The sequence below is a fragment of the Malaclemys terrapin genome, chromosome 16, assembly GCF_027887155.1.
Source record: "Malaclemys terrapin pileata isolate rMalTer1 chromosome 16, rMalTer1.hap1, whole genome shotgun sequence".
NCBI lineage: Eukaryota > Metazoa > Chordata > Testudines > Emydidae > Malaclemys > Malaclemys terrapin.
The window spans coordinates 27,395,281-27,417,852 of NC_071520.1; the positions used below are offsets into that span (position 1 = coordinate 27,395,281).

Here is a 22,572-nt window from a genome sequence, read left to right on the forward strand (position 1 = left end):
GGACGTGCTGTGTGAGGGGCGAGGCTGGGTTGGGAAGGCCTGACTGAGGTGCTGTCGCCCAGCCCCTGAACCATGAAGTGTGTGATTGGGGGGACCCACCTCAGAGGTAGCACCCGCTGCAGCAGGGGGATGTGTGGGGCTGCTCAGGGGCAGGGCAAGGGGGCTACACCCAGGGGAGCACATCATTGGGACCATGAAATAGGGAGCTGCGCTGAGACCTGCTGCTGGGACACGGTGACAGATCTCCAGAGTGGATGTTCGGGGGCAGAGAGTGGGGAAGCCAAGGCTACATAGATCTAGGGTGACCAGATGTCCCGACTTTATAGGGACAGTCCCGATTTTTGGGTCTTTTTCTTATATAGGCTCCTATTACCCCCCACCCCCTGTCCCAATTTTTCACACTTGCTGTCTGGTCACCCTACATAGATCTCTTGGAACAACAGGTGTGACAGCATGTGGAGGCCAATGACGCCATATTGCTGAAAGGTGCTTCCCCACACACACACACACAGAGCCCTGTGAGTGTGTTTTGCCCAAGATCGGCGACATGAGGTCTTTCATCAACCAAAAGGTCTCCCTGGAGAGCACCTGATGGGAGCTCTGTTCAAATCGTATTGTCCCTACCTGTGAGCAGAGCTCAGTGTCTCCTCACATGCATGCAGAACACGCAGCCCTTTGTGCAACATGATGAAAAGTACTGCTACTTATAGTGTTGTTTCTATCAAAGGCCTCTAGAATTTGGGTTTTAAGACCTGTCTATTTCGGTCATACAAAATATACTTTAAACAGCCTGTTGCCATGTAATTTAAGACAAAGTGTGATTTGGTGGACTTTAAAATGTTATTAGAAAGAGGAGGACTTTTTGGTATGTAAAATGGCTGCTTTTAAATAAAGACTCTGTCGCTCATTTGAGCAACTAGGGCTCTACATATCCACAACAGAATCTTTCTTTACATTAGTTTCAGTGGTGTTTCAAAGGAAGTGCTGCAGCTGCCAGTGCCAAGGGAGAGTCAGAAAATCTGGCCTCTAATTCTGACTGCTATTGATTTGCTGTGTGATCTTCAGCAAGGCACGTAACTTCTCTGTGCCTCAGTTACCCCATCTATAAAATGGGCATACTGGTTCTTACTCTCTTGTAAAAATCAATCTATGAAAGAAAGTGTGATACAAGTTCAAACTATTATTAGTAGTAATTCTTTGGATACAAGATTATCCCTACTTATTTAAATTTGATTTTAAAGAAAGCCAGTCTTAAGGAAGCATTATTCTGGTGATCATCTTTGACATGGTGTTATTTTAAGATTATTATGGTGGGTTTCCCAGTCATTAATGTAAATTATCAAGGTACTCCTATATTGTTTCAAAAACTATTTTATTTCAGCCATGCAACCTTCAAGTGTCTTTCAATATATACAGCAATAATCTTTAAATAAGTTGGCTGTTTTTATGCCTAAAAGCTAGTAGTCCTAATAGCAAATTTCAGTATAAGACCTAGACCAAAATCATTGCTCTTGTGCTTCCTGATGGCTTTGTAACAGTATTTCAAGAACTAACTCTGTTAATTGAGTAGTGCGCCACTGCTGACCTGGTGCACAAAATAAAAACAAATACAGCTTGGTAATTTCAAGTTTGTGTTAAGTATGGGAGGTAGGGACTCAATAGGTCAAATACTGGAGTCCTACTCAGTGGAAATTTTGCCTTTAATAGCAGTCTTGATTTGGTGTTGTGCTTTTTTATTTTTGTTTAATGGCTTCAAGGCTCCATCGCCAGATTTTTCAGCTGTGACCACTGGTTTTATGTGTCTCAGTTTTTAAGTGCCCAATCTAATGTACCATGGGGCTGATTTGTAGAAGTGCTGAGCAGTTGGGTTTGTGGGTGCTTAGCACTTCTGAAAATCAGGCCCAGGTTATCTCAAGTCAGGCTCCTGAAACTGAAGTACCCAGCATTGGTGGCAATTTTTCAACCTGTGGTGCATTCCTGTTGCCATTGTGAGCAATACAGAAGAGATTTGCTGTGAAACAGTAATATTTGTCTTTATGCTCCTCATTACATCATAACTTTCCTTTAAAATAGATGTAGGAAAGTTAGAATTTTTCTCTTCTTTAATTAATCTGGAGACAATGTTATATCACTTTTTTTTTTATTTAAAAATTACAAAATGCAAATTTCACATTTCTTTTGTCTTCTCTTACAGTGTTTGGACGAGCAATACATGCCATAGCACGAATTAGTGATGAGTTTTGGTTTGACCCAAATGAAAAAGGTGTAAGTGCATTTTGGGTTTTTTTTAATCATTTAAATGGCTTTTTATGGGGAAATACAGTCTCAACATTAATTTAAGTAGCTTTTTGAAAATTTTTCTATACATGCCTTAAAGCATAATTCAAATTATCTTCCTTACCGTCTCTCATTTTTTGCATGGCCACACTCCATTTTTTGGGTATCATCTTAACTATGTGAATGATATCATGGAAACTCTGTTCCTGCTTTTTATAGTTTTCCTGCTTTTTCATAGTTGCCAAACTAGAATTTGTCTATGACAGTAGGATCAGTGCCACAGATGGTCAGGTTCTCAGTTTTACATCTAATTTAAAATTACCTCTTAAAACCATATTCCAGCATTTCTTCATTTCTGACTCCTGCAGAATCGTCAATACCACTTCCTGCAGAATTTGGCATTTCTGTGGTGGTCTCATCCAGTCATGCACTGACCAGTCCAATCCTACTTAACTTGTGCAAAGATCATAGCTTAAGTTGGGGTGATTGCAGGCCATCAGATAAAAAAATGAAGATATTATATTTTTAATTTGTAATGTAAACCAGCCTTCTCATATAGGCATTAATAGACCCATGCACACCCACTTGGATGAGGGAAAGGAACTATTATATTTTGCTACCAGAGGCTCTGATCCATCAATGCCCTTAAGCACAAGCTTAATTTTAAGCATATAAATAGTCCCAGTGGGGTAAAGTGGAACTATTCACATGCATTCATTTTGCTGAATTGAGGCCCTAGATTTTATCAACCAGTTCTGAACTAGTAGGAGGAGTAAAACTGATTTGTTTAAACATGATGATGATGTATGTATATGCATCCAACCAACCAACCAACCATCTGCTGTATTTATTATTAGATGTATACATACATATATGTGTTTTGTTCTTATATATGATATTGGAGTATAGAATTAAATAAAAATATATATTTCATCCATTTTTTATTATAGTTTCAAGATAATAAAATATTAATTTTTAATTATATTTTTAGCTTGCTCTAAGATCAGTGAATTCTTCTATGTCAGCGTATGCATGTGTCTTCTTTTCATCTATGTTTTTTCAACATTACTGCTGGACAGCTGAACCTGAACTGTGTCAGAAAAAAAGACAGTTACACCTTACGTGTAAATTAGTAATGAAGGTAAATCTTAATGGACTAGTAAAGATGACTTTTTAAACAGCAAGGCAATTCAACTTTCTAATGGAATTGTGAGTGTTGTAGGGGACAGAATGATATATTACTCTATTTGAGTAGAATTCATCCTTTGTGGAACTGGGGACCATTTGTGGCCTTTAAAGCTCTAACTTGTAGCCCTCAAGACAACTGAGGCAGGAACAAAATTTGTATTTATTTATGATTAGACATGTTCCCTGAGCTATGCCCTGCAGTTTCATCTAAACTGAAGTGTTTGAAATAGCTTCATCACTACAGAGAGGCAGTAGGGAGCACCATATTTCTAATTGCCTCTGGCCATTTACCCTGCTGTCCCAAGAGCAGGGCTGGTGTGAGCCAGGAACACTCTGAGCAATTACTGTCCCATCCCTGTTTCAGCTGTTCATTAGCTGCCCTGTTGGCCACCTGTTACATTGTAGGAAGGAAGGGGTAGGAGCTAGCTGTGTTGGCTTTACAGCTATTGAGGAGTCCTCCTGAAACTCTATTTCTTCTCTCTACACTACCTGAGCTTTCCAAAGGAAACAGAACACAGCAGAGAATCTGCCACAAACTATTGATTGTGGGGTTTTGACCTTTTGAAATAATATATTTGGTCCTCAGATTAGAAAAAATTGATGCTGCTGCTGTACACTAAATACTATTCTTGGAGATAAAAATACAAATATATTTGTATGTACAGAACTAACTCATGGATCCATCTTTCTCTTGTGCTTTTGCTAATTTAATTTGTTTTAATTGTGTGGTTGTGTAGATTTGCCTGACTGTAACTGTCATTGCTTTTCTTTTTAATGTTTCCATTTGTGATTGACATACAATTATTTAGCATTCTTTGTGTTGCTCTTATGGTGCACACTGTTAATGCACTTTTTCTTACAGTCAGTCCTCCCTGTGTTTAGATGTCTAAACACACTAGAAAGGAATGTAGAGAAGTGCAACATTTATACAAATGTTAATGATTGTCATATAACTTTTAAGCTCTTCTGCAAACATGGTAGGTTAAATGTATATGACTTTTTAGAAACATTAAGTACTTTAAACTTGTAAATATTTTGTCACCTTTGTATTTTTGATTATTAAACATATTTTCTGTCATTGGCAGAATGTTATGCCTAACATTTTCCATTATAAACTATTCTTACAACCGTTTCCTATCTTTTGGGTGCTGGACTTTGCAAACTAAAAAGCTTTGCAACCTAATAAAATCTAAAGTGGTTTTGTAGAATATAAGACACTAGTGTATTCAGTTCTCATCTGCTGTTACAGACTGATTTTCTCTTTGGGCTGCAATTACGCATATGATAGATGATTAATTTTTGTTAATTTCCTCACAGTATATAATATTATTACTTTTAAAAAAGGTTGATGTTTGTTGATAGTTATTTAGGGGAACTTGTCATAACAGTTGTGTTCTACAAAATAGGCATTTGGTAGATGGAATAGCAGTTTCACATCATAATCATTAATGATCTTTGTTTTCATGCACCTGGTCCTGTACAGGAAACATGGTGACTATAACAAGATTTATTTTATGCCTCAAATTCTTTGAACGATCCATGGTGGCATATCCTATACTGTGTTCATCGTTCAAATAAATGCACATGGCATGGGGAATAGAACTCTCAAATTTCAATTCCCAAAACATAGGATACTACTGCACTGAGATAAAGGAGCTGCTCCACTAACTGACAGTATAAGAAACTGATACATTTGAAGAGGTCTTGGGATAGTACAAGGAGATGTACCTAGGAGTAATTGGATGAAGTTAAGAAAGGGAAAATGTAGGAGAAATATCAGGGGAAAACTTGGATAGTGAAATCTGGTACAGTAACTCCTCACTTAAAGTCATCCCGGTTAACATTGTTTCATTGTTAAGTTGCTGATCAATTAGGGAACATGCTCGTTTAAAGTTGCGCAATCCTCCCTCATAATGCTGTTTGGCAGCTGCCTGCTTTGTTCACTGCTTGCAGGAAGAGCAGCCCGTTGGAGCTAGCTGGTGGGGGCTTGGAACCAGGGTGGACCAGCAGCCCCCCTATCAGTTCCCTGCTTCCCTAAGTTCCCTGTGCAGCAGCTGCCCAGCAGGCTATCAATTGCGGGCAGTTCAGCTGTCCCTCGCCCCACTGCCATGTGCTGCTTCTGCCCTCTTCCTTGGAACTGCTCCCCGTAGCCTCCTGCTTGCTGTGTCAGGGTGTCCTCCTGCCCCATGCCTATCCCTTCTCCACCTAGAGCAGGGGGGAGATACAACAGGGCTCAGGACAGAGAGAGCTGGCCGCAGCTGCTGTCTCAACTTCCTGATCTTTTTAAAGGCAATGTACTCAGAATGTGGTGTCAGCATATTTAAAGGGGCAACACGCATCTATCTCTCTCTCCCACACACAGGGTGTGTGTTTCTGTCTGCCATGCTGTCTCCACTCCCTCCATTAGTGCTGCTTTGTAGTGTGAGGCTACATTAACAATAATGTGTTAACCCTTGAGGGCTCAGCGGAATGCTAGTTCATCATTTAGCAGTAAGGCATTCCCTGGGAAATATCCCACACAGTATTAAATTGTTTGTTTAAAACTTATACTTTGTGTGTGTATAGCTTTTTGTCTGGTGAAAAAAATTTCCTTGGAACCTAACCTCCCACCCCCCCATTTACATTAATTCTTATGGGGAAATTGGATTCGCTTAACATCGTTTCACTTAAAGTTGCATTTTTCAGGAACATAACTACAATGTTAAGCAAGGAGTTATTGTATAATAGTGGAATAGTTTCCTCAGGGAAGTAGTGAATGCTCTACTGCATGCACATTTAAAAACTATGTGGGACAAAATACTGAAAATGCATTATAGGGGAAAACACCTGTTTTGGCAGTTAGATGGACTAGATGATCTAATCATGGTTCTGTGAATTTATAACAGGTCTGACATATTCTGTCCAGTAGAAGACAGTGATGCACAATCACTTTCTACTGGAAAATAAACCCTTAAAGTACCATTATAATTATTTCTGCCAGTATGGTACATAATGCATTTTCTAATATTTGAAACATACATTGTTTCTACTTATTAATATAAAAAAGTATAAAGGCTCAAGGCAACAAGTTTGATTTAGTGCTAGCTTAATGTGCGTGCTCCACTGAAATAACAGATTTCTTGCCATTTGTTGTTTGGGTTATATTTAATTTTGAAAGTTTGCATTTTAGAGGTGTATTTGGAAAAATTTAACTATATCATTTTCCCTTTTTAAAATTTGTTTTAAATTTGTTTGTATTTTTATAAACTTGCTATATATATACAGAGGACCTGATAGCAAAAGGTTATTATTTGATAACCTTTCATGCTTTTATTAATGAAAATTATTAATTTGAATAGTGGAGTAAAGAGAACCCAACACATACATTGATAGTGGAAACGAGCCTGTGACATCTCTCACTATCCACCACAGAGCACTAAACACCATCTTTCATAAAACCTAAGCCTCAGAGTATTTGGTATACTTGTTTGCAATAGTAAATGGTAATTAAGATAGCTATTCAGTAAATGTTTATAGAAGTTTATTATTTTCTTTTTTTTTTCATTATTATTATACCAGCCAACCACTCTGCCTTTCTTTTACATCCCAAACACCAAATGTACTTTCTGGGAGCTAACATGCCTGACACTTTGTTCTTGTGGATCACCTGAGAGTCACAGAGAACTCTTGAGACCCACAAGTTTTGGAAGTGGAACCTTCAGCTTTTTACACGATGAAAGAATTCCTAGGAAACTGAGTTAAAATTCATGGAGTTTCCTATACTTAGGCAAGCTATTCTCACACAGGGCAGAATGGGACCTTTGATGTTTTTTTTTTTTTTTTTTTTTACAGAGATTAATGAACGTGTTAATTTAAATTTGTTAAGTTTAAGATAACATGCAAACATATGTTAATTTCTACACCTATGCTATATCTTTAGGTATTGTAAAAACTCATAACCTGGCTTTTCATGAAAGTGAACCTTTACAAGCTGTTTTTTCAAGGCACATGTGTCCTAATATACTGAAGATCCAATCAAGGTAATGAATTCAATATATTCTTTGTTTTAGAAATAATATAGGAGGAAGTAGTGCACTCAGAGTCCAATTAAGAGAATCAGGGATGAACATATTTTGGGCACCTAAATGTCCCATAGTAATAAGCAATGTTTGATTAGTTTCACAGTACTATACTAAATAATACATCATCTTGGGGACCTTAGGTCACGGCTGCATCAGCACTGCCATTAATCCAGCTTTGAGTAAAGATGATAATGTATAACTAGCAGCTTTCAGAAGCTCCTACAGAATATATTAAATACTGGAGTTTGCTTGAGTTGTTTAGACAAAGGAATATAAAGGTAAAATTACAAAATTTGTAATAGCTACTTACATTGCAGTTCTACTCTGAAAAGTGGCTTTCTGTAACAAGCATGGAATTCAACATTTATTGTCTCTCCGTGACTTCTTTGTTAAATTGAGTAAATTTAATCTAGAAAATGATGATTGTCTGACTGTCATTGCTGCAAACTCCACTTGCAGTCTGAAAATTGAGCTGGGTTATTTTGGCTCCTGCGTTATTGCTATTATAAAGATTCTAAAACTGAACTTAGTGAACAATTTTGTGGGTGATGATGAATGTGTTAGATATGAATCACATTATTCTTCCTTAGTGGCAGCACTAACAAAGGTAAGAGAGAGCAAAATTTTATTTTTATACAAAAAATAAGCTCTGACTGTATATATTCAACATTGCTGTTGAGTAAGGTTTCATTTTTACATAGTCAACTACTCTCACCTTATACAATTATCAATAATGCTAAAGGATGGTTATTATATTTTATATATTCACAATAAATATATTAAATATTGGCATAGGGGAGAGATTACTGGAACTTTTGTGAAACAGGTGTTCTTTTACCACTAGAGAAAAGAAAAATAGTACCCTTTGTTGTGTACTTCTGGGGAAGGGAACTGAGGTATATGGCAGGAGTGAGGAGTGTGACTGTGATATTCTGATTACTCCTGGCAATTAAAATCCTGATTGTGGCAGCTACACTACTCCCCCAGTTCAGGAGAAGATATGAGATATTTAATCATGGTGCTACAGTGACACTAAATGATAGCAAAGCACTTGCATTTCATATTTTGAAACAGGAAAAATAACTAAAAAGTTACCAAAACAGCAGAGTAGACTGATTTTCTCTCAAAGCCTTGTTTGCAAAGACCTTCTTATTAAAAATTACTGCACCTCTACCCTGATATAACGCTGCCCTCGGGAGCCAAAAAATTGTACTGCGTTATAGGTGAAACTGCATTATATCGAACTTGCCATGATCCGCCGGAGTGCGTAGCCCCGCCCTCCCGGAGCACTGCTTTACCACGTTATGTCCAAATTCGTGTTATATTGGGTTGCGTTATATCGGGATAGAGGTATATTAAGAATATAAGCAGTGGAATGTTATAGCAAAAATGTATTCATATAATGGTTACTAATTCAAAATGAAATATCAACCTTTCTATAATAGCCATTAGAGGGACAAGGTGGTTGAGGTAATATCAGCAACACTGCATGTTATAATGTACATTGGTTACTGCACAGAAGTAATTATACTATGCACTTGAAAATACCAGGGATTTTGACGTGCAGTCTTATTTATCTCAGTCAATTCTTCGAAGTAAAGAAATAGTTCTTATCTGTAGGTTTTTTAAAAAGTCACTCTTTTGAAGTTTGAAATCTTTTGGTTAAATATTGCTTTTGGGAGAAGTCATCATTAGTTAGGAAATATTTGGACATTCAGTAAAAACAACAGTAGTATCACAAACATATATACGCGAAACCTTTCTACACTGTTCGCTGAAATATTGCTCTCTTTTTAGGATTTCTTTTTTTTAAGTGCTCCCTGCTTTCAGCAGTCTCATTGTTAATTCACAAAAGATACAGTTTTCAAACTGAGGTTAGCAACAACAGGTCAGTTGCTGCAGGTGCAAATGCTATAATTAAAGGATTATTTAATATCTAATAGTCTTTGTCCAATACAAATTTGTACATCAGGCAGACATATTTTCTAGTGTACAAAAGGGAGCTAAGATACACCAGTGACTTGGTCAGAACCGAGAGTTGCAGTCAGGGAGAATATGTCTTGAGAAGATACCTCAAAGACTTAGAGCATGATCCAAAGTGCACTGAAGTCAGTAGAAGTCCTTTCATTGACTTCACTGAGCTTTGAATTAGGCCTTTGTTGTGGTATGAAGATAGAAAGGTTTTTAATTGTCCATTGTTTTTTTGTGTATAGTTGCTTTTAGCACAAGTCAGAAAAAAAAATCCAGTGATCATATTAGCATAAGTAGAAAAAAGCTAAATATTTTTACCAATGGGACAGTGAAGTTTGGAACAAGCATTGTAAGGGTGCTACAAGTACAGTTCTTAAATGTGCCATGCCAACTAAACATATATAGAAAGATTTTAGCTAGTCTTCTGAAAAGCAAATTCTAGAACAGTGAACAAGAGCAGTCTGTTCCTGTAGCCATTAAAAGTGTATATAGGTTTTAAAAGTATTTACCTATACAAATGAATATTAGCCTGACAAAGTTATATCTCAGTTGGTCTTATATTGACAAACTTGCTGTTTTTCAGAGATCATGCCAGTGACATTCTGGAATGCATTAGCTGCTGTTTAGTGTGTTTAAATACAGGACTTGAAGATAGACAAACTGAGTTTTGTAGCAAGCTCCGTCTTGATCCAATATCCATCAAAGTCAATGAGAGTCTTTCCACTGATTGCAGTGTGCACTGAATAGGATCCTGTATCTCTTTGTTCCTCAGTTTCCTCATCTGTAAAATGGGGGTAATAATATTTACCCAACACACAGCATTCTTAAAAGTATTAATTAATTACTATTTGTAAAGAGCTTTCAGATCTTCGTATTGAAAATGCTGTAGGAAAACAAGATATTATCATCATTTAATTTGGTAACAAGACAACAGCTGCATAGGCAGGTTGGAAGATCCTCCTTAATATCATTTGTGATAAAAGCACATCACTACCATTTTGAATGCTTGACATAAACAGCTACAGTTCTTCCAGTATTTTTAAATATTTAAGTTAGTAGCATTTCAAAAATAGTCTAGGGGATTTAGGTCCATATCTTCCATTAATTTTAATAGATAATGTGTCTAAATTCCCTATTTTCCCTATCTCAGTTTCATTGTTTCATTGTTCTATAGAAATAGAAGTCTATAAAGCCACAAAACAGACTTTACATGATATTGTTTGTAGAATTGAAATAAGTGTTTTTAAAGACTTGGTGTAAAGCTCACAGTAGGAAGTGACTGGGTACACATCATGTGAAGGCCAAATGTTTATAAATATTTATGTTACCTATAGCATGACTCTGAACACTAGTATGTGCAGAGTAGATTTTTTTAAAAATTAAACATTAATTCAATAGAGTTGACAAATTGGTAAACATCCATTAAATTTTTCATGAACCTATTTTTAAAAATTGAAGCAGTTCATGATGTAAAATAGATATGTTTTTGCCAAGCTGGAAAAACTGTCACACTTGACTTTTTAAAAAAAAGAACAGTAAAAAGGATGTAAAGTAAGAGGTCATCTTTTTTTAAAATATCATGAAGTTGATACTGTCGTGATAGGCTACACAATAAGGAATATTTTTAAGGGTCTTAATAATTCTCTGCCTTGCATAAAATATCTTCTATCATGGGTCATTTTTTTTTTTAATTATGATTTGGGAGGAATCATTCTCAATGTAAAAAAAGGGGAAAGGGGAGTGGTCTTGGATTTTTGCCCACTTAGTTTTTATATTGCAGTAGGTCTGACCTAGGGACACCACTCAAGGCTCCGAGCTCCATTGTTATATAGACTGTACAGATATTCAGTAAAAAGAGGGTCATTGCCTCGAAGTACTTACATTCTATTGTTCAACTTAATGAGATTACTCACAACACATCAACTCAGGAAGCAGTGTTGAGGGGTTTTGGAGAGAGCTGTGTCCCAGCCTTCCTCTTCTGGAGAGAGAGTTGCCACAACGACAGCACAAAGCCGTTGGGGATTGGAGGAGATATGTCAGGATTTCTTGGGAAAAGAATGATCAGTGTATTTCTTTTTGCAATCAGTATATGGAGAGACAGCCATCAATTGAACCTGTTTGTCTGTAGTAAACAAAATTTAATGCAAGAATTTTGCTTTTCCATCACCTGCAAATTTATGAACAAAGTAAAAATAATAAAAATATATCTAAAATGTTTATTTGGCTCTTGATATATTAATACTAAAAGGAAGACAAAGTCACATTAAGATTGTCATAATTATCATGATAATTAGATAACTGTTTTAACAGTACTGGTTAGATTAAAATACAATTATTATACATTATTGAAGCATAATATATAAAATCATAATCATACTAAAATAAAAGAAAATACAATTAAATCACATTTAAAAGGAGGGATAATACACAACAACCTATATTTTCTCTTGCAACGTTTTCAACTCTTATGGCAAAGTGACACTAATTTTTGTTACTAATGTGAATAGATAGTAATTTGTTGTCTACATTAATCTTAACATGCTATACAAAACATCTTAGGCTGCTGACTGATGTAATGATTCATTTTCCAACCTGTCAAGAGGAAGTAACTGTAGCTGTTACACCAATGAAAGTTTGTTTCAAGAGTTATACTGAGGAAGAAATCGGTAAGAATTAATTCACAATATTTTTGAAGGATAAGAGTGCTTTAAAACAATTGAAAAAAAATAATAACTTCGCATCATGGTGGGAAAAGGTATCACATGGCTGAAAGTTAAGCTGATTATTTAGATATCTTAAATGAAGCTAAAGGTGTGCAGAGGGTTTCAGATCACAGAACATGCCAGAATAGAAGATTAAAAATAGGACTTTAATCCTTAGAAGTTTTTGAGGAAACCTGTACTGGTGCATCAGTTAGACTTTTTTTGGTATCAATAGTAGATGCCACCCAGAGCAGTACATCAAGCTAAAATTACGCAATTTGCTGCACGCTTGAACTGAGATCATTATTCTACGATAACTAAAGAAACAGCAACAAACTGGGAGAGGAGGAGAATTTTGTATTTAAAAAGGAAATAAATATTTAAACATAAATAACATCATTGTAATGGCCATCATCAGCAGTGAGCATATTTCTAAAAGTGAATGTATGACAGCAATATTACATTTTAGCTGGTCTAGAAGTGTTATGTTGTGCACTAATGTGTGAGAATATAAGATGGAGTGTTTTCCTGACATCTGATTTGGAAGTATTTTGAAGATATAACTGTTTCTAAAGCATAGTGTTCTCATGCACGACACCAGAAAGTGATGCTATAATACAGTTTTACAATGGTGTAATCAATTCATACACGTTTTGAGGGAGACACCTATAAATGTACTTTGTCACCCGTGCCTCGTGTGAAACACTTGCCACTGCATTTGGAGAGAAAGACCCCACGCTTTTGCATCCTTCCTGAAATGATCCAGTTTGATGGTGGTGCAGTTAAGGAAAAAGATGCTTTTGCAAGCAGTGGGGGGGTGTATGTATTGGTGTGAGGGAAGGCTATAGAAAGGGAGGGCAGAGAGGCTCAAGTAGTAGAAATGGAGCAGAGTGCGAAACAGAGAAGAGAAAATAGATTACATCTTCAAGAAGGAGACGTTATTAGAAACAAGCATACATTTAAAGAGGATAAATAATTTGAGAAAAGAAACTGCATAAAGATTCATCAAGAAACAGAACTAAAAGAGCAGAGTAGGAAGAGAAAGAAGGGAGGGACAAAGGAGACAGTACTTTTTTTTTTTTTTTTTTTTTTTTTTTTTGGTATTATAAAACATTTGCTTAGTAGAACATATTAAGCCACATTCTATATATAAACTTGTGCAACGAAAGCAATATTTATACCTTTGAATATATGATTTAGTTGTGGTTTGAATGTCTATAGAAAAAATAAACCCTGAAAAATGGCCTGGTGTTGGAGATGGAGAGGGATGACACCTCCCTCTGTAGACCTGCCTTCATTTGCTTATTATAGGTCCTACATTTTGTGAGTTGGCAATTACATTACAAAATTGTGGTTTTTCTACCTTATAGAACACTACAGGGTTATTATTTCATGTTCAACTGTGCATGGATGGAGATTAAGAGAAGAAAATTCCAACAGGAAGAGTAAAAGACTTGAGACTGGGAGTAATTTATAGTACTGTTCTGTTAGACAGTTAACTTTGAAAGAGTTTGGTTTCCACAGGAGTTCACTATTCATACTGCTTTAATATTTTCTGCACCTCTCTGAGACACACACACACATAATAAAAATGTCTTTATATTTTCTTTCTGCACCCCTTCAAAGATGAGCACCTATGAGTGAAGAACATCTTTCATTCGTTTTACAGTAACTAAGAGAATTGCAATGTTCATTATAAGTGATATAATTTAATACTTAAAAATGAACTGCATAATATTTTCCCTTGTTTATATCAATTGTACAATGTCAGTGAAAGACTATTTTGTTAAAAAAAATCAGGAAACAGAATCTAAAAAAAAAATCTAACTTTTTTGCCTTCTTTTATACTTCAGATAGCTGTCAACTACGATTAAGTCTATTTAAAAAAAACACACCACAGCAATTGCCTTCAATGAATGTTTAGATTTTAAAATAAACTCTTAAATAAAAGCTGCTGAATACCGGGTTTATATTGAACACCTTATCATCACTAAAGTTAGTGGGACTTTGCACAAGGGACTTCAGGGTCAAACCATAGGATGAAAAAAATGTAGAGTGCATTAAAAATAATTGGAAATCAGCATTAGAAGTTGTTTTAAGCAATATTTTTAAATGCTTTATTTAATTTAATAGTCATCTTAAGCTAACTTAAATAATCAAAAATATTTGTCTTTAACTTCTAGGTCACAGAGTAAATTCTAGAATTTAAATAGTTTTAAAAAATGGTTAGACAAACCATTACATTAACCAAAGCATTTCAAGAGTATTTTATCTAAAACAACTTTGACATCTGATTTACAGCTCTCTTAAATGGAACTTAATTTTCTGAATTCCAGTCTTCCTCATGACATTGTCAAGACAGTAACTTCCAGTTTGATTGTTAATTCTTTTTAGTTGTTTGATAAGCTTAAAATTAGTTTTAAAAGTGATTTACTCTTCTTTGTGATTAGATGGAATTATTTTAATCTTTTTTCTAATACACTGTTTTCCACTGTAAGGGTTACTCTTGGAAGATAACAGGTGTAAATATTGTGATTGATATTTCATAATTATCAATATCAGAGTCAGTATACTGTATATTTACAATAAATACTCATATACATGTTTGTAAGTTATTTGTTAGACTTTTACAATTGCTGGTCCAGAAGACATCTAGTTTCAGGGCCTGTGAATGCAATCATGGCCCCACTGACTTACTGGGGCTAGAATTTCACCCTCTGTTTTTAATCCTTGCCTTTCTTGTAATTTTTGAACAGATTTTTCAAAGGCTATGCACACTAAAATACATCTTAATCCAGATGAATTTGACTACTTTCAAATTGGAGTAGACTCTGAAGTAACATTTTGCCTTAAAGAACTGAGGGTAAAGATACGAATAAAATGTTCTTGATAGTAACATATTTGTGTAATATATATAATGTTTAACTATGGCGCTGCAGGACTCTCACTGAGGCAGCTGTTTTACAGTGCCTCACGTGCACGGTAGTATTTACTACCTGGATGAGGGGTAGCCTAATTGGCCTCTCAGCGTTGGTAAGACATCTCCCACCTGTTCATGCTCTCTGTATGTGTGTATATATATCTCCTCAATATTTATTCCACTCTATATGCATCCGAAGAAGTGGGCTGTAGTCCACGAAAGCTTATGCTCTAATAAATTTGTTAGTCTCTAAGGTGCCACAAGTACTCCTGTTCTTTTTGCGGATATAGACTAACACGGCTGCTACTCTGAAACCTGTCATAAAAGCAGGCTTCCTTTTAGCACTGGAGGTTTACTTTCAGAGGGTATGGTGGGGAACAGGGAAGTGAGGATAATTTTTTGGTAAAAGCTTGAGGTTTGAGTAAAAATTAATTTATTAGACATGTATTGAAGATTTTATAATCTATAGCTATAATAATGCATCTCATACTAGATATGGAAAATATTATCTCTGGGAAAATCTCAGGGCATAGAAGGCAAGAATGTATACATGTAACAGCAGATTGGTATCCCTAATCCATGAAGATTAATCCATGGGAATAATGTAAAGGAAAATGTAGCGTTTAATATTTGTGTTTTAAGATACTTTAATGAGCCTTTCTTTTCCATTTGTAGGGTCTACTATTATTTGCAGAGGCTACTAGCGCTACTGTCTCAATTCATTTTGATGTGTCTGGAAAGTAAGTTTTTGGGAACTTACCTGTATAGTAGTATTTTACTAACAGCTCTGCGTCCGATTTTCATCTGCAGTCTGGTTTATGAGTAATATTTAGCCATTACAGTAGAGCCTCAGATTTATGAACACCTCGGGAATGGAGGTTGTTCGTAACTCTGAAATGTTCATAACTCTAAACAAAATGTTGTCCTTTCAAAAGTTTACAACTGAACATTGACTTAATACAGCTTTGAAACTTTAAAAGCAGCATTTTTCTTCTGCATAGTAACCATCTTAATTTAAGTGAAACAAGCACCAAAAACAGTTTACTTACCTTGTCCAATCTTTATTTTAAACTTCCCCTTTATTTATTTAGTAGTTTATGTTTATCACAATACTGTACTGTATTTGCTTTTTTTTTGTATCTGCTGCTACCTGTTTGCGTTCCTCCGGTTCCAAACGAAGTGTGTAGTTGACCAGTCAGTTCGTAACTCTGGTGTTCTACTGTATATCAGTAAAGTGGTTCCCCTTTAAAATAACCAATAGCATTCACTTATTAAGAGCTGTGTTTGTAATTAACCACAGTAGTACAAAAGTTGAATAGTTTATCAGATTTAAGGAGTTACTTTTATATGATAGACCTTATGCAAAACATAATTTGTCTGATTTTTCTAAATTGCTGAGCACCTCACATCCCACTGAACTCAAGGGAAACTTCAGGTGCTCAGTATAGCTCTGGATATCAGGCCATCAGTCTCCTTTTCTGGGAACAGTTAAGGAAACCATTTTTTATTTAAATCTGAACTTTGAGCAGTTGTCCACAAGTGTGGAAGCACCTTTGGTACTAAATTATTTTAAGCACAAAATTCCATAGTATTTACTCACTGCAGTATATAAAGCTGTAATGGGAAACAAAGAAGTTTCTCATGTTTCTTAACTAAGTAGTGAATAGAAATAGTCTCTATACCAAGCATCTTTGTGTGTGTGTATCTCTCTCTATATATAGAAGTATATGAACTAGCCTCCTTCCTCCCCCTCAAAAATAAACCCCACATATATATATGTTTACACATACAATTCAGTCTCTGATTTTATATTTTTAGACCAATTGCTTTCAGTATTGAGGACATGATGGTAGAAGCCAGCTTTGTTTTGGCTACATTAGCTGACATTGAAAATAGGGAATCCTCTCAGCAATCTCTATGCCTTTCACAAAGACAGAAAAGGTAATGCAGGATTTAGGATTGTTTTGGCATTCTGCTCCTAAAGGTTGAACATCCATTGTCCTTTTTTGCAATTTCCAGTTATGTTAGATTTGAGGTGGGAGGGAAAAGATGTACTGGTTCTTCTACAGCATTCATTGCTATGATAACTCATATTAGGGCATTTGCACACAAGTGATGTTTTATTGGATTAAAACAGCGGTTCTCAAAGTGGGGGTTGGGGCCCCTCAGGGGGTCATGAGGTTATTACATGGGGGGGCTCGCGAGCTGTCAGCCTCCACTCCAAACCCCACTTTGCTGCCAGCATTTATAATGATGTTAAATATATAAAAAAGTGTTTTTAATGTATAAGGGAGGTCACACTCAGAGGCTTGCTATGTGAAAGGGGTCACTAGTACAAAAGTTTGAGAACCCCTGGATTAAAAGGACTATCAGGTTCAGATTAAGGAGCCTGATCACAAGATGAAGAGCTGGTATGACAACTTGAGACCCAAGACAGTGCACCAATTATGAGGAGAGGACACTCTCTTTCCTACTTGCTGCCTCTCCTATCCAGAGTACATATCTAGCTTTCCAGTACTAGGGTGGCACTTGTCACCATAATTTCTGACAGCCAATACCTATTTAAAATATTGTTTGAGTTGCCTGTTTCATCTTTCTCATTGCCTTTTTAGATCTCTCCATATTTCTAGTTTGTGGGGATAGCTTTCTGTAGATTTACATTACCTTCTCAAACACATGCTCCCGTTTCATGAAATAGACTGGTGCAATACCCTCTCCTTAGGAGTACAAGAGGAGCCAGCATCAGGGATTTTCAGCAGAACAAACAGCAGCACTCTTACTATTGTCAGTTTTGCCTGGGATCCATGAAGCTTAGCTTGGGGGGAAGGGTCAGACTAGATGAAAGCCTAGTTCTAGAGTCATCATGCTTTTCATTAGTCATTTGTAATATCTGTTTATTTATATGGTTTTATTATTTATCTAGTAAGACATCCAAAGTCAGGTTACTAACGTGTCTGTTAATCCCTCAGGCCTACCTTGATGAAGGCCTATGCAGATAATGTTGAAAATGTCTCAAACAACTCTGCAGATAATGATAGTAATACAGAAACAATAGCTTCAAAAAAGCCTTGTTGGATTGAAAGAGCACATAGCAACACGCAGTCACCTGTAGAGTCTAGGAAACCTATGTCAAAAGGAGCTATTATTCCCATAATCTCAAAAAAAGACATGAAGAACATAGAAGTATTGGACATGAGTGCAGCAGGTGACATTAAAATTGTGGAGGCAGTAGTACCCTCATATTCTGATCAGTACAAGGTAAGAAGAATTCCAAATCAAATCTACGTTGTAAGCTAAAGAAAAATGAGTTTTGCCCAGACAGCAAAATAATACTTTTAACTAGTACTTAAACTAGTATTTAGTTACTAAATGTAGCCACATTTATCACACCACAGTGTTCAGTTCTATATAAATTGCTGTTTCAGTCAAGTTCAGTGCCACAGTATGGTTTTCAATATATGTAGAATCTACAATTAAACAGTTCCCCTATAGACAGGTCCCCATGTACTTTGCAGTACAATGGACCCAAATTCTGTGGCAAGGTTATTTCAGTCTACTGCCCCACAATGCCCTTTATTCTCCTTCACACCTACCTATAAGTTCATATTTGAAAAAGTTCATCAACCACAGAATTATTTTTACAAGGATTTTTATTTTTTTGGAGTGAGGATTTTTTGCTATGCTGTACTTCCCACGTTCCCATTATGTGGTATAGGAGTCCATCTCAGCATCTTTCCTCTTCCACTGTGCGCCAGGAAGTTGTGGAGGAGGTGGGTTGGCTTGTAACTGCTTCAGTGGCGTATCTGCCTGATTCCTCAAACCTTAACTGTTGTGCTGTTCTCCAGATATAAGCAGCTAAGTGGGGCTATTCTCTGGCTGCCCCCATGCCGTAGTTGCAAACTGAACTCCAGTTCTGGCTACTAGACGACCACCCCACTCCCAACTGCCTATACAATCCTACAGACAGCAAGGACTATAAACCAATTACTAACCTCGTTATCTCCATACTGATTTATACCTGCCTCTGGAGATTTCCATTACTTGCATCTGAAGAAGTGAGGTTCTTACCCACGAAAGCTTATGCTCCCAATACTTCTGTTAGTCTCAAAGGTGCCACAGGACCCTCTGTTGCTATAAACCAATTAACTCCTCTTGTGAGGAAAGCTAAAGAGCAAGAGGCAGCTTAAGGCAGTCCTGGTAAAGCACGAAGACAGAACAAGATAACAGGCTATAGGTTTCAGCAAATTGGCAGATTTTGCAGCAAAACACTGACCTCCATATCATCATGGAAAAATTGTAGATTTCACAGCTATGAAGTTGTGGAATTCCACAGAGTCCTGCTTTTGATGAATGGGATATTGCAGGTTTTACATAGAGTACGGCTGATATCACTGGCTCAGTTTATGCTTGATTCACTTTTTGAGGTTCTTCTGTCGTAAAGGACTAGAATTTTTTCTTCCTGTAACAGGTAAATTCCTATGCCGTCCACCAGGCCTGACCTATAGATCTCTTGAGAAGTAGTGAGCTTTATGTGATGCCTATTGCTTTATGGATTTGAGAGTATGCTTTAGTTAAGGCAACAGTAGAGTAAAAGCTACATTGGAAACCAGCACAAATAAATCTGACTGGCTGGAGACTAAATCCCCTAAAAAAATCATTTCACATCAGGGCAAGTTCTAAAAAGACCTTGATCTATAAAGGAATATTAACAATTGCATTTTTAAACTAGCTTTATCTCTATTATCTTAAACATAAAATCAAAGTCTTTTCAAATCAAATTTTTCTCTTGTAATACTTATTGCTGAACAGCCACCAACACCTGATATTGTCCCCATTTTACAGATAGAGGAAGCAGAGGGAAGGTGACTTGTCCAGAGCCTCACTATAGTTGAATTGGTACTAGAAACCAGCATTTCCAGTTCTATGCTTGCTCCTGAACCCTAATCCTTCCCTCTTTAGTTTTCCTCCATCCCCCACACTTAATTCAATTTGTGCAGGTGGGTGCTTGCTGGTTTCCATGGACCAACATGGTCACAGTTCAGTGTTTTTGAGCAATCTTACTGTTGTTTCTGAGTGACTATTTAATCAAGTTGAATAGGTATGTATTCTGAGACATGAGTATGAGAAAATATTTAAAATTAAAAGTCCACATTTCCTCTTGGATTTATTATTTTCCTCCCTTCCTACTCATACCAGGATTTGAGCTCAATTCTTCCTCCTCCACCCCTTAGAGGACACCTGTATGCTTCCTATTACCCACACCTCATGCTCTGACCTGTTTGCCCCCCCCTTTTTTTTTTGGTGCAGAGAACTCTCTCAGGAACACACACATGCCAGCAAACACCTGCCCACAGAGCCTTTTCAGTGTCTACTTTAAGGCAGTGGAAGGCGCCACGATTATCACTACCTGTTAATAGTGTTTGTGAAGATGCAGCAGTAAAATCCAGGGCATCAGCAGATGTCTTCACAAAAATGGCAGATGTGCTTGCTTACAGTATCAGCTGCTTCTCTTCCCCTGTTGAGGAGTGGCGGCTTGTCAGTTATTTCTTCTGCCACCTGACCCTTTCCTCTCTACCCTTCTGAAAAGATTTAGCAGTAGCTGCTTCCAACCTGTTTCCAGAGGGTTGGGAAGACCAGGTCTGGCAATGGCGTCTTCATGTCCACCTACCATACATAAGTGTATCTATAGGAGTGCTGTATATTCAAAAACGGTGCCCTATGCATACCATAGCTGCAGACAAGCATAATCTCTGCTGTTTCATTTGTGTGTGAATATTTTAAATATTTAGGATTTAAATATTCACATCTTTCCCCTGTTAAATTCAAACCTCTGAGGCAGCCTTATGTATAGGTCCAACTGTTTTCCCATATCTAGACTTTCAAATTTGCTTTAAATACTGAATTACAGTGATTGCAATTAAATCAGCTGGCAAATTACCATACACTGGTACATCTCTAATGACAGCTGGAAATATTTGTAGATACCAAATGTGTTTGTTAGTCTACAGTGGTTACTAATTTTTTTTTTTTTTTTTTTAATAATGTGCTTGCCAAAAAGACTTAATCAGCAGTAAAAAACAAAATTCCAGGAATATTTTGTGTGTACAAAAACTCACTTTATTAAATATTGCATTTTCCAGTTTCATTCACTTTTCTTTGGAGCAGTTTCATTTAAGGAGCAAGATGTCATCAGCCACACACTCCATAGTTTGGCCACAGCTAGTGATGCCGAAGATGATTTTGACAATGAGCAGCTCTCCCACGTTGCCTAGGGATACGTAGTGCCTGTACAACCGTTGCACAGATGTTTACATTCTTTTTAGGTATTAAAGTGTATTTTACATGCATAATGAATAGCTACGGTCTATTTTATAAACTTGTTGCAACACTTCCATTATGGAAATTTCCTAGGGTTTTCTATTTTTAGATTACATAGAAATTAGAACAGTAAATAGAAACTGCTGTTGATATTTGTATTTTATATTCTAACCTATTACTAGTGTTAGTGATTTTGAGTTTAACACCTAAGAAGGCTAGAGTTTCAAGCTCTCAAGTGAACAGAGCTTGTTTGATTGTGCAGGTTCCCTCTTCTGCAATAAAAATACATAAAAGGGACTGGTTAAGACTCTTCAATGATTCAGTGTTTTATCATTTCCTGTTATAGTCACAGGTTAAAACATGTAAATATTTTATATTCCAACTTATGTGGAAGTTTAACAAATATGTAATATGCATCCATAAAGCTTTAAGCACGAGTGTTTTACCCTCTGTCATTACCATTCTATGTCAGCCAGTTGTATGGATATGTCATCTTGAAACTGTAGTTGAAATTTTCATTTTCATCTCAGTACTGGTGTAGTGCTGGATTAAGAATTTTAGATTGTCAAGTACACATGATAGCCCTAAAATGGGTTAGGAGTGGTGTTTTAGAGCAGGGGTTCTCAAACTTCATTGTACCACAACCCCCCTGCCAACAAAAAAATACTACACAACCCCCGAAGGGGGGGACTGAAGTCCGAGCCTGCCTGAGCCCTATTGCCCCAATTGGCAGGGGCCCAAAGCCAGAGCCCTACCACCCCGGGGGTAGGAGGGGCAAAGCCAAACCCCCAAGGGCTTCAGCCCCAGGTAGGGGGGCCTGTAACCTGAGCTCCACCACGTAGGGTGGAAGCCCTCAGGCTTTGGCCCCAAGTCCCAGCAAGTCTAAACCAGCCCTGGCAACCCCATTAAAACAGTTACGACCTAGTTTGGGGTCTCAACCCAGTTTGAGAATCACTGTTCTGGAGGCTCCATAGTTGTTATAGTCACCTGAACTACTGAGTACACGGCTTCAGGAGAATTAAGGCTATACATGTGACATTCAAAGTACTGGGGTAGCAAATCCATGCATTCTAGCTAGGGCTGTCAATTAATCGCAGTTAACTCAGGCCATTAACTCAAAAATTAATCGCGATTA

The 22,572-nt window shown here is 36.9% G+C and overlaps 1 protein-coding gene across 1 annotated transcript; it reads left to right on the forward strand.

The window, feature by feature from the left end:
- Positions 1-72: 72 nt before the first annotated feature.
- On the forward strand, positions 73-22,572 carry RAD9B (RAD9 checkpoint clamp component B). The gene is made up of 11 exons (XM_054006742.1): positions 73-106; positions 2,195-2,265; positions 3,269-3,418; positions 4,328-4,442; positions 7,385-7,484; positions 12,057-12,163; positions 14,956-15,062; positions 15,795-15,859; positions 16,938-17,060; positions 18,089-18,377; positions 21,209-22,572. Exons 1-11 carry the CDS (start codon positions 73-75, stop codon positions 21,389-21,391), a joined length of 1,344 nt encoding a protein of 447 aa, XP_053862717.1. The 3' UTR covers positions 21,392-22,572.

What these genes read in the sequence shown, in the direction of transcription:
- RAD9B (XM_054006742.1), top strand. Translation starts at nt 73, where the DNA reads ATGAAGTGTGTGATTGGGGGGACCCACCTCAGAG. An exon ending in TTGACCCAAATGAAAAAGGT is followed by an intron (nt 2,266 to 3,268) that starts GTAAGTGCATTT and finishes TTATATTTTTAG; the next exon opens with CTTGCTCTAAGATCAGTGAA. An exon ending in CATTTTGATGTGTCTGGAAA is followed by an intron (nt 15,860 to 16,937) that starts GTAAGTTTTTGG and finishes TTATATTTTTAG; the next exon opens with ACCAATTGCTTTCAGTATTG.